At 35.5% G+C, this 26,073-nt stretch overlaps 1 protein-coding gene and 1 pseudogene across 2 annotated transcripts; both read left to right on the forward strand.

Annotated features, from left to right (window-relative positions):
* The first annotated feature begins 9,136 nt into the window (after nucleotides 1–9,136).
* LOC149027782 (flavonol synthase 1-like) lies at nucleotides 9,137–10,177 on the forward strand (annotated as a pseudogene).
* A 9,968-nt stretch (nucleotides 10,178–20,145) lies between these two features.
* Nucleotides 20,146–25,346, forward strand: LOC149027783 (LIM domain-containing protein WLIM2b-like). Of its 2 annotated transcripts, none has more exons than XM_089165834.1 (6): nucleotides 20,146–20,621; nucleotides 20,719–20,883; nucleotides 22,459–22,558; nucleotides 22,652–22,686; nucleotides 22,780–22,869; nucleotides 24,829–25,346. In XM_089165834.1, exons 2-6 carry the CDS (start codon nucleotides 20,749–20,751, stop codon nucleotides 25,036–25,038), a joined length of 570 nt encoding a protein of 189 aa, XP_089021960.1. In that variant the 5' UTR covers nucleotides 20,146–20,621; nucleotides 20,719–20,748; the 3' UTR covers nucleotides 25,039–25,346. The 2 variants fall into 2 exon arrangements, with proteins under 2 accessions (XP_089021960.1, XP_089021968.1); XM_089165842.1 differs by having other exon boundaries at nucleotides 20,736–20,883.
* The last annotated feature ends 727 nt before the right edge of the window (nucleotides 25,347–26,073 follow it).

Consider the following 26,073-nt stretch of genomic DNA (forward strand, 5'->3'; position numbering starts at 1 on the left):
TCACTCTCCGTTGGCAAAAGACACATACTAGAAGGTAAGCCTTTGAATCATTTTGAGGCAAAGGGGAAGTTCCATCTTATATTTAATTAGCTATCCCACTAAGAATGTAGTTTAGATGTGCGAAAGTTGGTCCAGACAAACCTCAATTCTAAAAATTATAAAAATTTATTATTTTTTTTAATCAAATTTATAGGTATTTTGACTTTAACATATTTCAACATATTATAATTCGGGTAGAATACTCAATCATAAAATTCATGACCGATTGATAAAAAAACAAATAATAATAATAATTCATGATCGAGATGGATATTTTTGGCCTGGATCTAGGTTACATGTAGACCTTAAATGTATAGCCAAAATCCGCTTCTGAATTTGTATTCGTATTCGTTTTAGGGTATTTATATCCCGAATTTTTCCTACCGAAAAATATTTGTATCCATCCACTAAGCAACTAGATTCATATTCAGATTCAAACAATTACTTATCGGTTCGGATAATATCTAGATAAAATAAAGTATTCAACATTTTTACTCTGAACATGGATGATAATTTGATTTAAAAACCAATAATCAGTAATTAAATAATCAGAAATTGGAAATTATCCAATTAGAGTAAAGTACCGTCGGTACGTACGGAAACCGTACTGAATTGATATCGTACCAAATTAAGAGATATAAATTGTAATTTTACAATTAAAACACTTTACCTTTTCCCTATCCCTAATTCTCTTTTTCATTTTATCATTCACTTCTCTTCTTAGATTTACTTGTTTTGTCTCTATTAATTAGACTTATTTGTTTTATCTATGTTAATTTCAAATTATATCGATTGGTTGATCACAATTTCATTAAGATTTTAGCAAACTAATAACAAAAGTGGCATAAGTTCATTTGTACCAAAATTGTACCGCACTAGATACCGTGTTTAAACCGTTTTTCCGTACCGACTTAATACCAAAATCATAAGGAACCGTTTTTGTAAATACCAAAACTGTACCGAATTACCGAAACCATACCGATTGACACCCTTAGTCGAAGCTTGCCATTCACTTTAAAAAAACTAACGACATACCCAATCCCATGTGAAAGATAAATAAATGTATAAACTTCACATATCTATTTTTATTTCCAAACAAAGCATCGACAACCCACACCCCCACCCCCACCCACCCACCCAAAAACAAAAACCAAGCCTCAATGCAAACAAAGCATCAACAACACCCCGGCCAAAAAAAAAACCAATCTTCAATGCAAAAGTGTATATATGCTATGCTCATTTGCTTTTGTATGCGTAGAACTCATGAGATAATGGATGGAATCTTATCCATGATATATCAGGAGATGAAGGAATCTTATCTATATTTTGTATGGAAATCCAAGCAGAATGTTGCTTTTAGCCAAACTTTAAACCTTTATGTTAAAGAAATTACAACCATCTGTTCGTTCCCACTTGTATCTTTAGCCCAATGAAAGTGTGAAACTAATGTCACCTTTTGTATATACATTTTATGTTTGGAATATGGATCTAATTCAATGTGCCTAGATGACAAGAGGAGGTAGCCCCCTACAAAAAATGGAGCTCACGAAGCAAGTGGAGCGAAGGCCGAGTTTACGAGGCAAAGGCAAGTTTTACGCCCAAAACTATTTTAGTCAGGCCCGATTTGCATTCAAATTCTTCGTCCGACAGCTCTAATTACCCTGAGATAGTTATGATGTTGATTATATCTCGGTTTTGGATTTTGATATAAATATATAATTCTCATCTCTTTGCAACTGATTTTTTAGATTGTTGAAATTAGTGGATTATTGGTGGTTGTGAGTTTTTTTCCTCTTGAGGGTTTTCCATGTAAAATCTTGTGGGTCTCTTTGTCTTTTTTTTTTTTTTTTTTTTTTTTTTCATTGTGTGATTGTTCATCAGATTTTATCCTAACATTTTATTTGAATTTTTTTTTTACTCTCATCTTCTTTTCTCACATTTTTTTGTTGTGCTGTAATAGATAGCTTTATGTTAAAGGTTGGAGACTATTACATATACCACAGGGAAATTCTAATATATGACCTCTTCATTAAGAAGTGTCGATCATTACCAACTGAGCAATATTTTGATGTTTTTTCTACCATTTTTTTCATTGCACAGAATTTTATCATTCAATTCAGAAATTAAATATTAGGCGTGATAAGGATGATTTTTCATCATTTCCCTAATTGTCTCTAATTTGAATTCTTTCCATATCATTTCATCTTCTCATTTGAATTCTTTCCATTCATCACTCCTCTCATTTGAATTCTTTCCATATCATTTCATCTTCTCATTTGAATTCTTTCCATTCATCACTCTTCTCATTTGAATTATTTCCATTTGAATTCTTTACATAGCATCTCATCCTTCCATTTCATCAATATCCTAATTTAGATTTTTCTATTAAATCATTTCTACACAAACATTTACATGTATTATATTTCCATACAAACATTTTCATGTATTGTATTTTCATGTTTTATATATTTCTTTTATTGTTCATAGTTACCTAACATGGGATGTATGCTACCTATATATTTGAAGTTCTCTCATATGAAATCATTCAACTATTTTTCCCATTGAGGTTGTTTCTTAATATTAAAAGAGTCAAGTTTATATGCAAACTACTTTTATTAATAAATAGAAGCATTTTTTGGGCAAGCCTTACTGTCAAAAATATATCATACCATACTTAGTGAATTCGTGTATTTATGTTTGGTGGCAAATCTTTTATTTGACTATTATATCATTTGTTTTTAAGCAAAATTTCAGGAACACCTCAAATTAATTGATAAAAAGCATAGACACATCAAAACTAGCTATGCTAAGTTGACAATCTCCCCTTTTCTTGTTAGAACAGTTAGTTAATTAGTTGGAAGAAATAGCTAATATATCCTTAGTTGTATTATTTTATATCTTATCATATCGTATCACATCATATCATATCCATACTCTTTTAATTTACCTTTTAGATTTCTTTACCAAAAAAAACAAAATTACCTTTTGATTCTTCACCGCATCAAAGTTCCAACATACTCATCGGCAACGATATTGCATGTTATAGTGAAAATATTCTTGGGACTCCTTGGTTCGTTCCTAATTCGAGCCTAGTTCCTGAGACCAAATCAAATATGAGAGTGGACCGCTTCTGGGGACGGGAAGCCACCTTCAATGATTAAATCAGTTCAGGTAAGAAAACCAGCAGCTCCCCCTGAGAAATAAATGCTCAAGGAGATGAAGAAAATAATGTTTTTCAGGAGTAATTGCAGGAGTGTGGCTGGAGTATTCAAGTTTTACTCTTGTTCATGCATAGTGATGATTTATATTGATGGCCCATACCTAAACTGATAGTGGATGCTTCATAGCCCTTAGATAAGCATAGTCTAGATGAAGGTGGAAATGACTACTTAGAAGGCTTACTCAACAAACTAAACCGTGTGATTTTCACTACAGTTGTAAATCTTTTTGGTGAATCAAGTGGTCAATATCAGGTTGCTCCTGATGTGACACCGGCCCACAGTTGGGGGGACAAAATGTGTTGATACAGCACTCAAGGCAAGCTTTGGACGAATGAGAAGCTTCCACACCAGCAATGAGCATTTGATGATTCTTGGGGTTTTCAATACTAAATTAAATGTTGTGAATGACTCCTGGATAAATATACATCGAATCCCTTACCTAAGCTACTTTGTTGAGAAGTCGCATGAGGACATCTATGTCACTACATGGTCTTCTTTGCAGCTTCTTAGCTAGTATCTCTCCGAGAAGGGCCAAGTCTGAAAAGTACTAGATGAATCACCTTGGACCAGAATTTGAACCTTTGGCTCAGTCCAAATGATCTGTTCTGGTTTATTAGCTTGAACCATAATGACCATAACACTGCCAGATCTTGAGAACTAATCTGTTTCATCATCTTCATTTTCTGGCAACAGATATCTCCAATGAAAACGTGGTTACTCAGGTCAAACTGAGTTTTCTCCAATGCTCTCTCCTAATTGTCATCTCTCATTGATATCCTCTTGAAACTTGGGTGTTGAAGCACCAACATTGACCAAATTTTGTACGTGGGACTTGGGAGGTGAAGGTTCTACCACCTTTTAATTATTAAAAACCTTTTAGTGTTTAAAATTTTCCCCAATTGTACTGTACATTCTTATTTGAAATTTATTTAGATCGGTGAAACCCTAGAAACAGATGTGAGGTCTTTGGGTAATCCAGTTTAAAAATATACTTAATTGGGTTATTTAACAAATTTCATTGACTTTCTTGGTAAACTAAACTATCACCCGTCTCTATAAAGTTTATTAATATCTTCTTTTTTTTTTTAATTAACCCAACCAAATTCAAACATAGCAGCACATTTGATTATACCAAAATTTCAATAATAGTTTTAACATGGTTTGGGATAACCATTTTCAGAATTATCTTGTAGGAAAAACTCATTCAGAATTACATCAAACCAAACGTGTAATTCACATCTTTCTCATTCCTGATAATTCTTATCTATAATTTGCAACACGTATAATTAAAACTCGTTGTTACCATGATAGAAGCATTAAAGACGTCACTGAAACACAACACCTGAAAATCAGCAGAAAAGTATATTCAGGAGTAATGATGATCTCATACAATTCCATAAATTGATTTTATTGTTGAAAATTAGTTTCTTTCTTAAGGTTCTGATAGAATAAAGATCAATAATCTAGAATCAGTTCCAACGGGAAACTAGAATTCCAAAAACGAAATAAATTCAGAAAAATAACCAAGAAAGCTTATAACAACAATTAATTTGCAAGAAATTGACAGATCCGTATAAACATATTTGTTCGAAATGCAAACAATTGAAGACTCACGAGGATGAATAAAAAAAAAAAAAAACGAAAAGACCCTGGAATGATAAAATCGATATTTGATCAGGGTAACAAAAGGAAATTACCTTCGTAGTTGTCAGCTCGCGGTTTCGGATCCAGTAGAATGATGTTGTTTGAAGTGGGTTTGCTGACACTGTTTCGTCATCACTGATTTCGAAAGCGTGTTTTTGAATAAAGTCTAATTTACCCTCACATAAAATAATGAGGATAATTTTCATCTGAATACCTGAGGTTTGATCTCTGTCATTTTTAGTCTAAATAAATTGACACTTTGTATCTGCGTCCCCTGAAGTATCTAATAAGATTAAAAAAAAAATTTGTGATTTTTGTGACCAAAATACCTCATATATATTCTACCGTAAGATTTATATCATGTGTTCATAATTAAATTCAATAGTAAAAATTTAAAAAAATGGGTATTTGCATCTTGTAAATTTATGAATTATTAAATCTTTGAATATAAAATCAAATAATATAAATTTACTTGTAAAAACTAAATTTTAGTTTTACATTTTAAATATTTAAAGTTTCTTAATTTACAAAAACAACCCCTTATTTAACCACTTTCAAATCCTTCAAATCTCTCTTACCTCAATAAGCTTCAAAGCCTCCTGGATGTCCCTTTCTTCTTTAATGCCCGACCACTCCATTTTAAGTAGTTATTTACTAATTTCAAGAACAACGATGTTAGAAAGGTATTGGTTAAAGAATATTTCTGCTAATTTTATGTCATATTAATATATATCATACTATTATTATAAAAGTTCTTAACCAGCATAGAATCATAAATAATACCCAAAATTATAACTTTGTTTCGTAATATAATAAAAGTCAATATGAATTGCAACAAAACTTTCAATAATACGTATGATAACCACTTCGGCAACAACCCAAACCGCCGGCCGCCGGCCCGAACCGACGGGGGGGGAGGGCCCACCGAAGGCGGGCGCCCGGCGCCCGGCCAAAAAAAAAAAAAGAAAAATGGGAAGAAGAAAAGACAGAAGGGGAGCGGAGACCGGGAGAGAGAGGAAGTTAAATTAACTAATCAAATTTCATATTTTATTATAAAAAAGATAACAACAGAACTTATCGTAACTAACAAATCATAGTTTATTATTTTAAAAAAAGTCTAAGAAACAACCAAGCAATATTAACGTAACTAACAAATCAAGTTTAAAAAAAAGAATGATAACTCTGAACAGAACTAATTCAAATCAGTTTAATTAAATAAAGCAAATAACCAAGTAAAAGAACAATTACATTGTTTTTATAAAAAATAATAAACAAAGTAACAAGAGGGGACGCGGACGGTTCTCGTCACGGTCAACAACACCGCTGGGGCGTGCCCCACTTTCTTTCTTCAATCTTAACCAGCATATAATTATATTATTATGTTTAATTATTAATTAGTTTTTTTTTTCTCGACAATTGTAGGAGATAGGATAACTTAATTGCACATTACAATCAAAGAGAACATATAAAAAATCACCTAATATGTGTATTGTTGTGAAAGAAGAAAAAAATACCTTGATTTTTCTTCTTATATGTTAGTAATATTTCAATTTCCTCCAACATCTCAAACTTATTCTTTAAAAAAAGATAACCAGTGAAACATAGCGAAAGAAAATGATAATAGACACAAACTTTCTCAATTATTTATTTATTAATTTTAGTCATGCAAAATGTGTTAATGAAAAAAATAGTCCTATTTCACTAGGGAAAAACATGAAATTAACCAATCTTAAAACACCTCACATGATAAGTATTTTCAGCAGGCATCACAACTTTAAACATGTGTGATCACTTTATTTCACATTTTTTCATTATTTCACATTGTAGTTCGAAATATTATTTATCTTTATGATATATTCAACAACCTTATAACTAATGGTTACCAATGACTATGACTTAGTATAAGTTTATCTAATTGAGAGTTGGCTCAACCTAATTTTGACAAGTTTTACCAAATGTTTAAACTTTGCTTGATTTATGGACAAAGTATTTATGATCTATTAATAATTTTAAACATAAATTTGAAAACTAATTAATTACCAAGTCATATATATGAGACATATTACTAGCTTTCTTTGTCTAATATTTTTTCTATACCTTTATATGTGGTCACATGTGCATATGTATGTAGGAGTTTACTATTAATATAAAAGATAAAATGACCAACAAAAGTAAAAGAAAAAACTCACAAAAGGAAAAAAGAAGATTAAATTTTTATTTTATTTTACTGAGGATAACACTAAGATCACTAGAGGTTAAGGGCATTTTAGGGATTAACATCATCTAACAATGGCTATTTGGCTTAACAAAGTTTTCTATCAAAGTGTACTATTGTGCAAATTTGAGCAACATTTTAAGGTGTCTGTACATTTGTCAATTATCTTGGGGGTATTTTTAAATTTTTTTGTTGTTTTCATTAAAATGTCTTATTTTTGTGTATTAATTTTCTTATTGTTTTTTTAACAAATTATTGAAACCTTATATTTTTTAAAAAATTTGCAAATCAAATTAATTTGTGATTTTTTTAAAAATTCCCATCCAAGTCAATAGTATTGTTTATTAATAATAAAGATATTTACTATTAATAAACAAAATGATAGAATTGATTTGGATGTGAAATTAAAAAACAAACTCGTAGGTAAATTTTTGCAAATTGGGAGAGGAGTTATTAGAGATGGAGCTTTTGAGGCGAATTCACGAAAAATGTTATGTAATGAAGTTCTAGAAACTGAACTTTTGACATTGAAGGAAGGATTGAACATTGCTATCAATATGGGCATAGTCTATTGAAATGGAATCCAACTCCAGCCAAGCTATCTTGCTTCTTCATCCTTATTTATTAGAATAACTATATAGAAACTCAATTATCTATCATCATGATCCTTACTTCTTAATCTATTTTCAAAATGAGGAATCACACAGATGGACTTGGGGCATACTCACTTGGGGCTCATTCCGGATCTTATCTATAGGGTACCTAGTACCACATGGTCTTCAATCAAATCTGGAAAGCAATGATCAACAAATCGTAGACTTCCTACCGTCACCCAAAAAGAGAATGTAGTCAATACATATTGCATCGTAATTGCTTAGCTTAGTTGAGATACTGGGAGACACAGTTATAACCCTCCTCCAGAACCCAACACTAAATCGAATGGTGTTCAAATTTAGAATCACAATCCGTCTATATATCATGCAGGAAAGATTTGGAAAATATCTCCGTACTTTGCAATTTCAACCTCTAAATTACAAATCTCTTTTATCATCATCATGATCATCATTTTGCGTTTTGTTTGCTACATCTTTTTTATGCTTTAAATTGTTAGAATTGTAATTTGTTTTGACCAAATTTTATTTTTGTTATAGAAGGTTAGAAAAATTGGAGCTAAAATGACATAAAAAGAAAACAAATGCGTCGAAAATAATAGAGACTTTAGATTACAGGTCATAAACACTATGGAAACAGTCAGTGAAGAAAAAAGTCTGGAACTTCTCGATTCACTGCTTGATTTGATTTCATTATGTATATTGTAGACGCTCAGAGTACAAGCTATATTATTCTCAGTTACCTTCTATTTGTCTTTGTTCCTAGTGCCAAACCAGATATGCAAGGAAATCGGAAAATAAATACTCTACTAAGAGAGTCGTTCACAAGCAAAGCAACTAACGGATTCCGGACTAAAATGTATGTCGATGGATTTTCTCCTCATCTCCAGAAATGGGGTTTCCTTTCTCCTTCCTCCTTTTTCCTTTCTTGATTGTAATTAACAAGATGTTACGTCCAGAAACCAAGCCGGCGATCAATACCTGAGATATCACCGTTCACTAATTAGGTTTTTAGTGTCAAATTCATGGTTCATTAAACAATTCTTATTCAAACAAACAGCAATAGAAGTGTTTGGTATTATGTAATTCCTCTCGTCTTCTTCTCCTCTTGCCCTCCGAAAAAGGTTGTAAATTTCATCCCACTCATTCAGACCTAACAGAACAGAACGAAAAGAGCAAGATCTTCTCCTTCTATGCTTCTTGAGCAATGGTGGAAAAAATGTTTTTTAGTATAGAAAGCTTATATATTTAAAGGGGTACAATGTCACCAGTCAGCTTTGGCGAGTAGAATCAAATGAGAGGTGTAACTACAGGTCTAATGTTTCGACCAGAACAATTAAGGGTGCATAAATAGAAGTGCTTAATCGTGTTCAGATAGAAGAAAGAATAGCGAAGTTTAAGAAGCCATGGAAGTCAAAAGGGTGCAAGCTTTGTCATTTGAAGGGATCAAGCTAGGAACTGCCTGCACAGTATATTCGGTTGGCCATCGAGAGGCCGGAGAACAGCAAAGCACTTGAGGGAGTTAAAGTGCCGGCCAGTGATATCTCTGTCACAACCGGAAGATGTTCTTATGTGGGGTTTCTTTCTTTTAATCGATCATGGCTGTCCATCATCACTCATTGCTCGGTTACAGGAGGTTGGAGGGGAGCTCTTCAAGCTGCCACAGGAAGAGAAAGAGAAATATGCCAATGATCCTGCTTCTGGTAAGCTTGATGGCTATGGAACAAAGATGACAAAGAACCTTGAGAAGTTGGAGTGGGTAGATTATTTCTTCCATCGTAGTTGAAATTTGGCCCAAAACCCTATTGTTTACAGGTATGGACAATGCAATTAACCTCTCTCTCTCGAAGAATTCTTGGCACTCAACTTCATCTTTTTCTGTGGAATTTGGCTCAGTGAAGTGAACGAGGAATACACCGAGGCAGAGCTCAAAAGTGACTGATAAGATTCTGGAAATGCTATCCAGGGGTCTTGGTTTGGAAAGGAAGACATTGAAATCGATATTGGGTGATGACAAAGTTGAGCTGGAGATGAAGATAAGCATGTATCCCTCATGCCCACAACCTGAACTGGCCTTGGGAGTGGAACCACACATGCACAGCTCGACATGTCTGCACTCGCCATTCTTGTTCCCCAACGAAGTTCCTGGCCTTCAAGTGTGGAAAGATGACAACTCGGTTGCTGTTGATTATGTTCCAAACATCCTCCTTTTTCATATTGGAGACCAGATTGAAGTAATAAGCAATGGGAAATACAAGAGTGTTCTTCCCAGGAGTGTGGTGAACAAAGAATGTAAGCGTTTGTCTTGGGCTATATGTTGCTGCCCACCAACAGAAGTTATGATTGGACCTCATTCATCACCTGTGAAATAACAAAACCCAGCTAGGTTTTCCTCAAAGACATACGGGGTGTATCGGTACCACAAACTCAACAAGCTTCCACAGTGAACCAGACGTGCATGGAGTTTAGGGTTTAACATTGGTATCTTGTGTTGTGATTTAATGGCTCGTTTGTTTGTGTTTTTCCATTTGAAATAAAATTTGATCACTCTTCCAGAAATTGAACTTCAACTTAGTATATCTTTTGAGTAGGGATCCTCATCTATCGAGAGGGTGGAAGAATTTGCTTCACTCATACCTTTCCACCACATATTTATGGGAGAGATTCACCTTTGCTCCACCTTATCATGCTCAGATATGAGTTGGGATCACCACCAGAGAACAGTGTGTACTCTACCGATGCTTCTTCACCACAAAATCAGGTAGGATAAAAAAATTTAGAGATGGGACCACCAGCGGGTCCCACATGGCCCCCACCTGATTTTGCAATGAGGGAGCACACATTGCTTTTCCAACGGAGAGGTGATCCAGACTCATAAAAAATAGGCTCCTCCCCTAAATGTGTGGTAAATATGTAAATATGAACTTTTTTTTATTTTCAAAATTTTGATAGTGTATTAATTTACAAAATAAAATCCCTAATTTCTTTGATCATGATTTGAGAACGAGAAATTCTAAGATAGAGTCATCAATGCAAAGAGCGAGGTTTCACTCTGTACAATTATAAAATAGCAAATTTTATAACTTAAAGATAGAGAAAAAAAATTGTACTTACCCTCGTTTTCTCTCACAACTCTTAGATTTATTCTTATACGTGTGAAAAAGACTTACGGCTTACCACAAGCGCTGTAGCAAATAAAAATTCACATCCCACATAAGCATTGAAAAGATACTTCTCTTTACCAAAATAAAAAATGCGTGTCTCTTTATTCATTAATGTATTTGTTGTTGATGTTGTAGGAATCATGCACGGTTGCTAAACAGGGACCTTGCTTGGGTTCCTGCGCAATAAATGTACAGGACCATCAAGCCATTCACTTTGGGCGGTGGGATCGGAATTTCAGCTTGATGAGGATCCAAGCTTTTTCGGCTAAACAGTAACAGGTTCCTTCCGTTCTAGGTAACCAGGCCTCATGATCTATATTAACGTATCAAACGCCAAACCCTCTTATTAAGTAGCTGGTTCCTTCCGTTCCAGGTAACCAGTATGGCAGGCCCCATGATCTATACTAATTTATTATACAAAAGATGATAAGGTTAAGATGGATGAATCATGAATATAAAAGGAAACGAAATCAGTTTGGTTAAATGGTGGGATGCACTTCATCTGTCAACATGTCAAAGGCCATTCCACTATGAAAATAATCTATATAAAAAACATAAGTGACGATTTTATATTATTCATATCGAAGTGGCCAGTTTAATTCTAAAATAGAATATTCCCTACAACTATAGTTAAAACAATTCTTTATTCTACACATATATTAAATAAAAAATTAGGTCTTTTTAGTAAACCATAAACTAATGGTAAATCTATTTAATGTAATATATTATTTGTGGATCCCAATCAAATTAACATTGTTAGTTATTGTTAAGTGTCTTTAAATTATAAACTTGTAGTAACTAAAATGTGCATAACATTGTTTAATACATATGATAAGATTAAAATACCTTCAAATACTTTATTGTTATTAATAATATAGGTAGGTGAAGGAGGAATTATTTCATCCATCTTCCTTCCTTCACCTGTGGAAACTATTGCCAGTAACCCTGAGGGGTGACTGAGTTGGCAAAGACCAATGCTTCTACATAGGAGGTCAGAGTTCGAATTCCTTCAGAGCCAAGGGTTGCCTATATTAATTATATAAAAAGCGTCTCGAAGATGTAGCCATGGTGCGCGCAAGCTGTCCGAATGAACCTCATTCCAAAAAAAAAAAAAAATCCTGTTGCTAGAATTATAGTTGGAAATCACGTTGTGGAAACCACTCAACACAAAAGGAAGAAAATAAACCACCATGTTTGCCCCATTTAAAGGTCGATAGGGCATCTTCATGAGATAAGCAGATCAGATTATCTTGAAAGCGGTCATAGTCCATAAATTATTTTTCAGAATTAGAATCTACCTAAATCGATTCAAATTCGAATTAATCCTATCCACCTCGAATATTTTTAAACGGTGATGTGATTTGCAAGATTTCAACCATATTTGTTTGTGCGGTGGTCACCTCTTCACACTGGGTGCTACCTCTTTGGAACAAAAAAGCAGGAAAAAAAAGAAAAAAAAGAATGGGAAGGCATAGATATAATTGCAGTGCAGCACCTAGGCATAAAGATAGTTGCATTTGTTCGTTCCAACCTCTTTTTTTCTTGAAATACCTCCAGTCAAGGATCTTTCCAACTACACCCCTCCCCCACTCTTCCCCTTTCTCTATTGGGCCCTCAATTGAGGGGCCCTCCCTCGCCTTCAGAGTGTTTTTTTTTTCCTTCGATTGTAAGTTTGATAAGGTGAAGGAAGAAGATGGGTGAAGGAATTTCTCCTTGGCCCACCTCTATTATATGTATTACAAAAGTTCTTCTAGATTTGAAATTTGAAAACATTTAATGGTGGGTAATAGTATTAGTTTAGTTGAGACCTATATGTAATACATCCCACTAAGGAGACTCAACATATTAGTTTATGACTAGCATGTTAAATAAATAAATAAAATATAAAAAAGAAAGAAAAGGAGGGAGAGATTGTTATTATTCCGGTGAAACGACTTGCTTTTGTATGAATTACATAAATCTTAAAATGCTAACCAACTGCACAAGTGACCTTAAAAAAAATCTTATTAATGGTGAGGATAAAAAAGGAAAGGAGTGACATATATAGCGGTATGATTGTAATTTCATTTGCATGTCTTATAGTTAAGTATACAATCGTCATTTCATAATGATTCTTAACAAAAAAATTAACAGCACCAGTTATTGAAGCCTAATCCTTAATTTAATTAGCAAATTTCAAAACTTGTTTTGTTTTCCTAAGACGAGGGCATATAAAAAGACCTTGATTATTTTGTGAAAAAATATACTATTTACGTGGATATTGCCGTATTGACCGTATTGTCCAGATATAGTAAATACATGACATTATTATTCAATTTATCTTAAAATAAAAAGTTTATTTAATTCTGTGCCCTTGTGTGTACTGTGTTGTCAATAGCACCAATGTTGGTTGAGCGTCATGCTATCAAGTATCAAGCAATCGACTTAAATTTATTAATTTATTTAAGAACGCAAGTGTAGCCACTGTTTTTTTTTATGTTTCTTTTTAGAGCAAATTGCACGGACACCCCAAAATAGAGGTCTAAAAGCACTGACACCCCACTTTATGTTTGAAAAACAAAAACACCCCAAAGTTGAATTTGCATTGGACATTTTAGTCCAATCTGTTAGTAAAAACTGTTAAACCACTGTTTATTTTTTTTTTATTCCAAAAATACCCATATCAAAATTTGAGGAAAAAAAACAAAAAACACAAAACACAACGTAAATACCCTTCACCGGCCGGATGAAGGGTGAAGTGTTGACCACCGTCGTCGAGCTAGCTTTAGGAAATCCCGCGAAGGACCTTGGAAAAATTGAGCGGTTAATCCTCGCATTTGGTTGTCGATACATCAACAAGAGAAATTAGTATTAGGACTCGTAGAACAAGTAGAGGAGAAGGATCGGTTTTTAGCAGTACCCATGACAAGTCGATGGCACGACTTTCCGTAAGAACAAGACCGAACAATGGCTTGTCTACTTAGTAAGTGCGCCGGACCTTCCCAAGCTTCGGGATAAGATTTGGAGAGACCAATTTGTCCGGTTTTTGGTTGGGGCATTTTATTAAACACATTGAAGAGTAGCAGAACCATCTTGCCTCCCTTGTGTTTGTTGAAATTACTCAAATACATTGAAAAGTAATAGATTGGAGTAGATTAGATCATCCCAGTCGATTGGAATTATCTGGCTGCAACTACAATACCGACGGTTTAACAAAACCATAAAGCAGGATTCAATAAGGAGCCCCAAGGAAAGTTGAGACCAAGGTGGGAAGCCTAACGAGGGGGAGTTTCCTCTTTAAGTTCTCAAATGTAATGACTCTCTTCTCAAGCATCCATCAGTAATCGAAACCCATTCCACGAGCTTTGCAATCAATCCCTCGCCCAAATTTTCAACCATAATCGACAAGTAATCTTCAAAATCGACTGCTTTCTATCTTGCCATGGCTGAATCTACTGGGTCTTTTAGAATGAAATCGAAGAAGATATTAAAGAAGAGAGTGTCAGAAATCAAAGTAAGCTGGGAATGGATGGAAAAGAGAGGAACATAGGGAGCTAATTAATGAAGAAAACAAAAAAAGTTCGTGGAAGAAGAGACCACAGATGCCAACGAAGCATAAGGTCGTTTCTTCCGCTAATACTAGCTACCTCTCAGTTTCGAAGAGATCACAAATGCCAATGGAGAATAACTCTCATAGAGGAGGGTAGTTGATGTCTTTTCTCCATCATACATAAGGGTATCCTAGTCTTTACACTTGTACAATTAACCATTCTAACAGAATAGGACCTATGTGTTTTTCAAACATAAAGTGGGGTGTCAATGCTTTTAGACCTTCATTTTGGGGTGCCCGTGCAATTTGCTCTTCTTTTTAAGTGTAGCCCATATTGCCGGCAACAACATGCTTGAAATAGAAAAAGCTAGGAGGCGGTGGAGGTCGGGGAAGAGACTGCATAGGAACGCCGGGTTTTAAGTCAAGCACCATTGTCAACCTGAGTGCCTCGCCTTGCCGTTCATGCAACTTAGGTTTTTGCGTGAGTTTCTCATTTGAGCTGCACAGGTTATTCATTATACGTGGATCCGACTCATAGATCTCATCTAGGTAGCTTAAAGTTCATATCTTTAATGTTGTGCATTTAATGTGCAATATGTGCTACTTGACATCAAGATCGAAATCTCGGTCAAGATTTGATCTCGATTGTCAGACAGATCAAGCTCAACACTCCCCCCGGAAAAAAAATGTTAATGTTGTGCTTTGGAGTAAAATAGGCAACTTGGCAATCTACTGTGTTGGCCTCATACGTCTTGATTTTTAACCGAGTTTAAACCAAATAATTGGGATGGGCTAATAACCCCAAGAAGAATTGAACTCTTTAACATAATTAGTCTTTGCCTATTAATGACATGGGATCATTGGCATGTTAGTTTGTCAGGCCATCAAGGATTTCTTCATTATACGTCTGGGGAGGACATATTTTTTTGAGAATGGATAGTTAAAATTGAAATTTTGGTCGATCTCGACCGTTCCCTACAGGGACTGCGCAACATCTAAGCAATTTCCGACACTTTATTGCTAGCCGCCTCCTGTGATAAATTTGACCATCATGTCCATTGTGAGAATGCCAACACAATGAATGAGTATTTTAGCAACTTCTCTTGTCAATTGGGGGTCCATCAATAAATCAAGGGAAGTTGCAAATTTATTTCTCCTACCCCATTCTAGAAATCGTGGATGAATTTAATAGAACCTTAGATTATCCACATGGTTCCTCGCCATTTAAATACTTGGGGGTTCCACTATCTTCAAAGGCCTTAAATGCTTGGAATCTTGCAGAGTTGGTGAATAAGATGGTCAATAAGCATTTCTTGGCTTGGAAAAATCAAGCCCTCTCCTCCGCGGACAGGTTAACATTAATCAACTAACTCGGTGATCATGGGAACGGTCACTTCTCCATTAAAACAACAATGCATCTCCTTCGAGTGCTTGGAGATGAAGTGCAATGGTGGCAATGGGTTTCTTGTACACAACAATGCACATATACATCAAATGGTTGACTGAGAAAACAAAGCAATTGCAAGACTATTGAAAATTTAAAATTTTTAAAATTAAGCTTTTAATCTCAATCTTCTATTTATTCTATTTAGTACAAAAAAGTATATTGTTGTCCAGCCCAAAAACATGCAACATAGACATGCGCATAGCACAAAATGTATTTCGAGATTTGTAATACATATTTGAAAGAGAAGAGCCGTGGAGGCTCTACCACTCCTGATTCCTTGGTCTTCTTAGCTGGTGGAATGTAATTATCGTGCCACCACGTAATTATAGTGAGTGGCTGAGTGCTCATTTCATGGACTCCATGCGGATCGTGCAGCTGACAACCACATAATGATAGAAGGACAACCCTAGAATCACGGAAGGCCCGATCTTGGTCATAATATTGGGATCGACCATTCATAATTTTCATTTAAGTGGGATCCACTATATAGTTACTTTTAATTTATTATTATAGTATAAAACCAAATAATGGAAGGTAGTGGCGTGTACTGTTCTTATTCAAGATTTTGAAAATAAAATTGAAAAAATAACAACACAAAATTATTTAAGGATATTTTACCCAAAAAAAAGTTTTAATTAAGGATATCACAAATCTTTCATCCCTGTTTGACCCAAAAAAAAAATAAAAAAGAATTTTTCATCCCTAAAAAAAAATTAGGAACATTCCTTTGATAAATAATAGATTTCTCCTCTTGTTTTGGTGGTCTAGTCACTTATGAACCTTATACAAATAATGTTTGGTGTCTTACCATAGAGATCTCCTCTTTAAAATAAATTAAAAAACTAATGGATAACATCTTGCGAAAGCAGTCAGTCATGTGTAAGGTACATGGAAATCTAACCATTATAGACTGAGATTAACCTATCTTATCTATAGTTAGGAAGGAAGAGATTAATCATGTCGATAAGGAGGTGGAGAACCATTATATCATTTGAAATCTAGACTTTTTTTTTTTGGTAACCCAACATTCATTCAAAGGCAATAGCCGAAGCGCCCTGATTACATAGTTCAAGGAGCCAAGGAGTGGAAGATGGCCATGTAGTCCTGCCTCCAAGGGACAAGGCCTTCCTAGCTAGAGAATGAGCAACAAGGTTCACTTCTCTAGAACAATACACAAAAGAACACCGATGAAAGTGGTGTATTACATAGTTGATATCTCTTACAATTGATTGCACCTCAGCAGAACCATTTCCACACCCTCCATTGAGCCAATCTACCAATGTAGCATTATCCGACCTAATATGCACGCTGCCAATTCCTTCTGTCACTGCCCATTGCATGGCAAGTAGTATAGCTAAACCCTCCCCAATCAAACTATCCGAAGCTATAATCGGTTCGGATGCAGCATGTAGGATGTTGCTATTTGAAATCTAGACTGAGTACATGGAAATCTAACCATTTGTCTTTTGCAAGGAGAAGCACGTTGATCACTTCCTGCTTCATACTTTAACCTTTTAGCATATACGAAACTTATTATTTTCTAAGTCTTTTCACAAGAAGCTGGACCAGGAGGTGGAGAACTATTATATCATTCAAGAGAGTCAAATCCATGAACTCTTCACTAAGAGTTGTTGATAATTACCCTTGTGGTTAGATATGTTGACGAAACCTTTGTCTTCGTCACAAACATTATTAATAATAATGGATCAAGTACCCAAAAGAGTACCAAAAAGATCCTACCTACTCTTGATGGATGTTTTTTAAATGTGTAGGAAATGGTATTGAGACCTCCTTTTGGTTTGATATTTGGATGTTCTCGTACCCAAACCACTATGTTAACACTCCTAGAGATTTTATCATGAAAAGATGATGCCTCTGATTGATAATATAGTGAAGGGCAGGGATATTATTTCTCCATGCTTTGAGACATCTCATGATTTGATGTTGATGATTTTGTGAATTTCATTACTTATACATTTTCCCCCCTTTTTTTTTGGGGGATTTGACTGCTATCAAATTTTCTAATTTTGCTCATGACTTATAATCATTCAAGAGAGTCGAACCCATGCCCTATTTACTAAGAACTTTTGATTATTACTATTGTGGTTAGATAGTTTGACAAAGTCTCTGTCTTCAACCCAAAGATTATTAACAATAATGGATCAAGGACCCAAAATAGTATCAGAAAATCCAGATCCTACCTATTCTTGGTGGATGGTTTTTAAATGTGTAGGAAATGGTACTGGGACTTATTTTGGGTTGATCTTTGGATGTTTTTATCCCCAAACCACTGTGTTAACACTCCTAGCGATTTTATCTTGAAAAGATGATGCCTCTATGATTGATATGGTTAAGGGCATAAATCTAATTTCTCCATGCTTTGAGGCATCTCATGATTTTGATGGTTTTATGAATTCCATTATTCAAACATTTTTTTTTCTTCTTCTTCCTTTTTGGGGCTTTGGCTGCCAACAAATTTTCTATTTTTTCCCATGCCTGATGAACTGGCAGAGGTATTTTTGGAAGTTTTCAATTCACTCCAAATTTAAAATTTTCGTTTTGTATTAAGTCCCTTTAGAACATTTTCCTTTCATGTAACTAGACTAAGTGTATTTGGGCAATGTGACCTCTCATTGAAAACTCATTTTCTTTCCCATAGCTTATTGCTTCTTCTATGTTAATGTCTTCTTACTGATTTGGGTCTAGATAGACCCTCTACACTACAGATGTTCTCTGTTATAATTATAGTAATGTTATTTTTTCTAGAATATTAGAAACTCTGTCTACTTTGGTAGGCTTACTTTCAACCTAATGTGGGTCTTCAATTGTGTAAAAAAATGGATTGGTCGATATAGGCTTAGCCCTACATTGTAAAGGGGAGGATGAGGACTACTCTTATGGAACAACACCTGAAGATTGTTTTGTTCATCTTTAATAATTACTTAATCTTTATTTATTTTTAGCAAAGTTAAATTTACATAAAGGTGCTCTAGGAGATCTATATCGCCAGAACAAGAGATTGGTCCATAATGAAACAAGGTGGGGACGACCACCAGACACGCGACATATGAAGTCATTTAGCACCCAATGCTAGAAAAATTGTTAAGCAGTTAAACTCTCTATATTTACATGCATAACCTATAATGTGTGTAGAAGTTGATCACTCAAGGTTGAAAAAGCTTGTGTGGATTTCTGGAATTTTTTTGGGCAACTGCTTTCGAGTCATTAGCTTAGGATTGGTATAAACTAATTCTGTGGTGGGGGCTTAAATTCTCGATATTTTGAAGAAAGTTCAAATCACACACATCTTCCCTTTTACCACATTTTTTTTTTACCAAAATGAAATTTATATTAAACTCTCGAGACTCAGACTAGAGGGTGAAAAACCTGCATGAATAAGAAAGGGAGAGGTGGGGACAGCCACCAAACTCGACTCAATAGATTTTCTAGCCCCCTCTTACCACATTGATGAGACATGGTGTAGGGACTAAGGAGCAACCTGCATTTGATTTTCTACCTACACCATCCAATTCCATTTGGCCTTGGATGTTGCCCTTTTTGTTAGGATTTTGTTTTTTTTTTTTTTTTTTGTAAACAGACTTTAATTAGAAATAGAGCAAGAAAAACCCAAGACATCCTGATTACAAGCTTTAAGAAGCTAAGGAACGGAAATAGACCAGACAGTCCTACTTGTCATGGACCGGGCCTTCCTAGCTAGGGAATCGGCAACAGAGTTAGCCCACCTAGAAACATATCGAACTGACCAAGATGGTTCGAGAGAGAGCAATCTTCTCACATCCTCTACCACACGAAGAGCATCTAGCTCAAGGGGAAGAAAAGGATTTCATTATGAAAGCATAGGATGTTTAATTGAGATGTTTTGATAATGCAAATTGGCTTTTTAGTATGGTTAAGTTTTCCTAGAAAGTCAAATCTCCATATAGTGGAAGAATGTAAGGAGAAGCACATTCTGAATATATTCATTATCTATGAAATTTTCTTCTACCAATAGGGGAAAGAAAAAAAAAACTGCGAAACATGGAAGTTGTGGCCTACCTCTTTTAACACCCAAAGGCATTTTGGTCGAAGTGAAAAGGCGCGTTTCGATTCGTTATTCGTTAAATGAAACGCGAGAAAGAGAATGCTAAGATAAAAGCCACATGGCAACATTAAATTCGTTGATTTATGGACAGCTCAGCGTGGGTCCCGTCGGTCCTGTAAGATGTAATAATAAATAATTAATAAACCGATACCAGCCCCTATGCGCTACACCTTTCCCTTTCTTTCGGTTTCTCGCTTTCCTCATTCGCTGCCTCCGCTCGCTGCAAAAAGCTGTTCTGTTATGTTATCCATTCTAGTCTGGGTTTGCTCATTTTGCCCATTTTGTTGAGAGCTGCTAGACTATCCACCTTCCGTCGAGCTGTTAATATATTCTTAATTGATCTTCAATTGGTGGCGATTGATTGATCGTTATTCGTTAGGTTTGATCTGCAGAGTTGTTTTCAGAAAAAGTCGCCTTTTGTTGGCTTGGTCTTTTGACCGACGAGGTCTTCCAATTTCTGCTTGTTTTGGTTGTGCTATTCGATCTTCTCTGGATATTTAGCTTCTGTAGTAGTTCTATTGACGATCTGTTCTGTAAACGGTTCAGATCGTTCTCCTTCAATTTGCAGAGTTTGAGAAAGTATCCTGCGTTTATTGATCGTGGTTTTGCTTTCCACGTCTCGATCGTACTGTCGAAGAAATTAGAGCAGGTGAGGTTTCGACAGAATGAAAAAGGTTTTATATTTGCTTCATTTGATCTTCATGTTAATTTACATTGAAACTCGTACTTGTTTGCGCTCATGATAGATCCTAAAAAAATTCAGATCTAAAGCTAGAATGGCCTTTCTCGGCACACAGCAGAAGTGTAAGGCTTGTGATAAGACTGTTTACGTGGTCGATCAGTTATCTGCGGATGGAGTTTCTTACCATAAGTCCTGCTTCAAGTGCAATCACTGCAAAGGTACTCTGAAGGTATGATGAGTTAGTTTGTTCTTCCCCTTTTTAGATCCTGCGGTTCAGAAACATGTAGGATACATATTCTCCCTCCCCACTGATATGTGTTTGCTTTAGGATGATAAAAGATTCTTCAGTTAGTTCGTGAAGCCTAAAATTAAGAGGGAATCTCTGTCTGCTGATCTTCCTTTGGGAATTCTAGTGCTTCTGTTATGTGGCTCAAGGCTTGCTTAGGCGTGGACATGAGGCAGGACTATTCTTTTCCATTGCTATTTCAAGACTACTTCAGCTTCGCAATATAAGAATTCCTTTTTGATTCTTAGCCATTACAGCTTCATACTCCTCATTATAGTGTTATATTAGACCAAGTTCATCTTTTTTGTGGAAACTTCGGTTTTGCTCATGCTGGTTTGCTTGGCATATGGTCGTATCTACCCTAGTGTATGGCATAAGAATAGGATAAACTACCTGACGAGGAACACATTGTTGTCCACTGTAGAGTTAGTAGTGGAGTCATTTAATTTTCCGATGGCCACTTCATTATCTTTTGAATTGTAATGTAACGTTGTTCTATTTCTTCACATATCTTTTGTTTCTGCTTAGCAATGAACAGCAAAATATTCAAGCCATTCTTTCAGAACACTTAATTCATTTTCTCATGCAAAGAAGATCTTGCATTTCATAAATTTAACTCAAAGTGCTTCATCCCAACTTATTGGGGTTGTTTACTTCAGTTGTACAGTTGTACTCCATCTAAGCCTTGATGTAACCTCATTCTTTTTACTACTTATTTATCTTTCTCACCAAATGTTTACAATATGCTAGTGAAGTAGTCGTCATAGTGCTTTTGATTTTTATCTTTTCTGGTTTTGTCATATCATAAGTTACTTTAATAGGATTACTTCTCCTATGGTATTATCTTCCTTTACCTACCGAGGGTTGTAACTGGCATGACCACACGATTCCTAGTTGTTACTATTTGCATTAGTTGTTTGATCATCTAATGGAAAGGAAGGGAGAAGTAGGTGAAGATTGAGGGTAGTGATAGGAAGTTGATGCCAAATCTTTGTACTTCATGATGATCACTAAGAAGAAGAAGACAAGGAAATGGACAAGAAAAGGGAAAGGGTCAAGAAGGAATTATGTACATTCAGGAGCTGTCTGGTTTGAATTTATCTGGGGAAGAGTTATTAGGAGGAGGAAGCACTGGTTGTTGAGTATTCTGAATGTGAGGCATCTAAGTGATGATTTCTGCCTTGTTCTTACTGAGACTTGGCGTTGATCGGACCAACTTGAACTTAGCTTCCCCAGCTTAGGTTTCAGTGGGTTGGTTCAGGTTGTGTTATTTTTCAGGCCTGAAGAACTTTTGCCAGGCTGATCTGCAGCTTTGCGCACCTGAATAAGAGGATGGGGTGGTCTAAAGTTCTAATTTATTACATTATGCATGTAGGCTAAATCACACACACCATATAAATTGCACTGTCTTTAAATATTTATTGACCTATATTCTCTCCTCATCTCAAAAATAAATCTTGCTTTTGAATTGGATTTGGGAGCAAACTCTTACCTGTTTTCAAATATACCTGTTTTCAGCTTAGCAGTTATTCGTCAATGGAAGGTGTTCTATATTGCAAGCCACATTTTGAGCAGCTCTTCAGGGAGTCTGGCAATTTCACCAAGAATTTTCAATCTCGTATGTATAGTATTTTTTGGCTACTTTATCCTTATTTTTATTCTTCTTCAGTTTCTGATAGTTTTATTGTTTGATACGTTGCTTTCTCGGCAGCTTCAAGGTCAGCTGAGAAGTTGACACCTGAACTGGTAATTTCCCTGATGTTGCCATGTCTTTGCTACATTTTTTGTAGTACCATCATAATTGTTATCTAATTGTTTAACTCATTATGTGGATTTCAGACAAGATCACCTAGTAAAGCTGCGAGCATGTTTTCTGGAACACTAGAAAAATGTGCTACTTGTGGTAAAACAGCTTACCCACTAGAGAAGGTGAGACTCCCAACCTTAAAGTTGAGATTCTGTTTCTTATAATCGTTTTTTCTTTGATTGTTAGGACTTAGGACTTCAGGTCTTCTGCCCTCCTGCCTTCCCATAATTATCTTTCTTCTAAAAATTTGATTTTTTTTTGGGGAAAAAATGGAATTATGATGTCAACATTCTATAGCTAGTATGATATCTTAAGCTATATGCAATTGAGATGGATTTTTGTTGAGCAGTTGAGCTTTCGATGGTTTTCTTCTGTGTACATGCTATTCCTGGTGAATTCACAGAGTTGGATTGTTCATAAAGAAATGTGGTGGGTTTTTAATCTAGAACCATGTTTTAATGATCAAAATAGTGCCGGAATGAATCTTCAGTCAGAGATTAAACCAGTTTTGGAGAATAATTATTAGAAGCAACTTGTTGGATGGCCACCAAGGCACCAAATTCACATTGAGTTCAACAAATATAGTGATTATGGCTTCCTGAAAATCTTAGTTTGAATTAAGTGCTGGATCAGAAGATACAAGATGCACCTAGTAGATTAGGAGTTGGAAGAACAGTAAGTATCACCTCTCAAAACAGAATTTAGAAGAGAGGGATAGATAGATTAGTCAGTCCTTTAGATGTATTACAGATCTCAGCAATATCAGAGTAGCAAACCAGTGATTCGGTTAGGTATTGAAGGACAGAAGTTATGCTAAGAGACAAGGGCAAAATAGGTATTTTGACTTTCACTATAACTACAGGTATAATGGTAACATGGAACTGATTTATAATCTGTGGATTGCCTTGTTACACACCTAAAGTGACAGACTTTGAGTGGCTTCCATGGAGAAAGATAGGCTGGTGAGGTGGACCATGATTGAAGCCCAAGGACGGGGACCCCTGAAAGTGTTTCGAGCCCAAATGGACGGCCTGATGGACGAGGTCCCCAATACAGAAGTTGGGCTATAAAATCCACTAGATCTTGTACTTCCGCAGTGTGTGACCTCTGGAACAAAGTTTCTTCTGATTATCTACCAACTGGTGTTTGGTTTGTGTTTTGAGTTGACCCTTGTAGTGAGGTATGTGGAAAATGCATTTGAGGTGCTTGTCTACTTCATTAGTTGGAGTTCATAGTTCCTAAGGAGGGGTGTTTTTGATGGGTAAAAAGGGGTGGGTGTTAGGTTGACAAGGAAAGAAAAGGAAGTTATGAAATATGCATTTTCAACTGGGGACGGGTCTTGGGGTGAGAAATAGACTCAAAAGTAAAAGTTATTGGTGGGCATTTGAAAGTAAATGAGGTAGGGAAACGTAGCGCTCCACCTTATTGGGCAAGAATAAATCCATTAAATGAGTTTGTCTGGAGTTCTCGACTCCATCTGACCAAAAGGTTGCATTTGTGGTAATTGTAGGAAACAAGTATGAGTTTGCCACCCAGTTTTACCCTTTGCACTCTTTTCCGTCAAACAAATACCCCAACGGGAAAGTGGGAAAGCCGTCTGGTTTCTCTGTATAATGTTAATGGGATATTTTGTGTGCCTATTGATTGTGTGAAACCTCTTATGCAAACCATTTTTCTGTTGGCTGTTTAATTATTTATTGAACAGCGAGGAGTTACTACTAAACTGTGTTCTATTGGTTATTTGTTGTCATTGTAAGCTATTAGGGAGTATGATTGCATGTAAGCATTAATTTTTAGGCGTTGCTTTTGGTGAATCTTCCATTGGAAGGAAAAGGTGAGATTTTATTTTTCTAACCATGGTTTCTAGATATCAGCAAAGTTATATTTCCTGCAAAAACTCAGTATCCAGCTGCAGGGCATAGAGTATATCTGGAACACATAATTTTAATTATTTTGCTTTTCTTACGAAGCCTGAAGCTGTCTGATAAAACTTAGATGTACAATTTAACAAATGCATTTTCTTTGAGTGTTGGTGAATTTGTTACATGATAAATTTTGAATTGTCTTTCAAATGTCGTCAGGTAACTGTGGAAGGACAGTCATACCATAAATCCTGTTTCAAGTGCTCCCATGGGGGCTGCTCCATTTCTCCATCGAACTATGCAGCTCTTAATGGCATCCTTTACTGTAAACCCCATTTTGCCCAGCTTTTCAAGGAGAAAGGAAGCTACAACCATCTCATCAAGTGTGCATCAATGAAGCGCCCAACAGCCCCAGTTCCAGAGGATTGATATCTAATTATCTAGCCGAAGAAAGTGGTTTATCATTTAATACAAGGTTTCAATCGTTGTCATCAGTTTCAACATTATTGAGTGTGCTTTCCTCTGATTTCCTCTTATTGAGTTTCTTTTTAGGGGAAATCGGCTGAGTTTTCTGCTTTGTTTTGGCTCACATAGTTGAGTGGTTTGTTTCTTTTGTTTATGAGACGGAGATTAATTTCTTGTGACATTTCACGGTGCCTCTAATGCAATTGTGTTATTACTCTGATGTATTGCCAGAGAAAATTGTTAGCCCGGAGATTTAGTATCAACTGCCCTATAGTTAGGGCTGGCAACAGGTAGAGATGGCCTCATCCTCTGGCATCTGAGTTTTCAAATTTGTTCTTTAGAAAGGCGTGGTGGTGTGTGTTTAGCCATGCCCGTGTCTTCTGGGTATGCAACACCACAACCTCCAACAATAACAAGCTTGTTCTAACTGAATAGGGTCAGCTACAATGCATTATCTTTTTTTCTTTTTTCCGGTAGAAGGCTACCATGCATCTTCTAGGTATGGCTTTTATTGTTTGTTATAAAGGGGGAAAAAATCAAGAAAATTTTGTCAAAAGTTTCCCAAGCAAACTTCATCAACTTCTCTGTTACTTTGTGGACTTATTTAAATGAAATAGTTAGCACTAAGAAGTCCATTGATCTAAAGATTTTCTTGGTCTTCGTCAATCCTCTTCTATGAAAGCATTTCACATCACTGCTATAAATTGGAAATGCCAGCCTAATTGTTTTGTTTTCAGAATCAGGCAGGTTAAGAACTTTGCTTGCTGGCAAATATATATAGAACTGGACAATGGAGGGATACCGTTGTTTTTTTAGGACTCTTGCACTCTTGTAGAATTCTAGTTTAAAGGATAAGTGTCTGAATTCAAATTCAAATTCAAATCCACCATAACTAGCTCTATCTTTGATTGATTTTATCTCCAATCGATCAAAAAGAGTTTGAGTTATAGTTAAAGTATCAACAAATTGTAGAGTTTAATTGTAAACAAGTTGTAATTC

The sequence above is a fragment of the Hakea prostrata genome, chromosome 1, assembly GCF_041222555.1.
Source record: "Hakea prostrata isolate BN-2017 chromosome 1, UWA_Hpros_2, whole genome shotgun sequence".
Classification (NCBI taxonomy): domain Eukaryota; kingdom Viridiplantae; phylum Streptophyta; class Magnoliopsida; order Proteales; family Proteaceae; genus Hakea; species Hakea prostrata.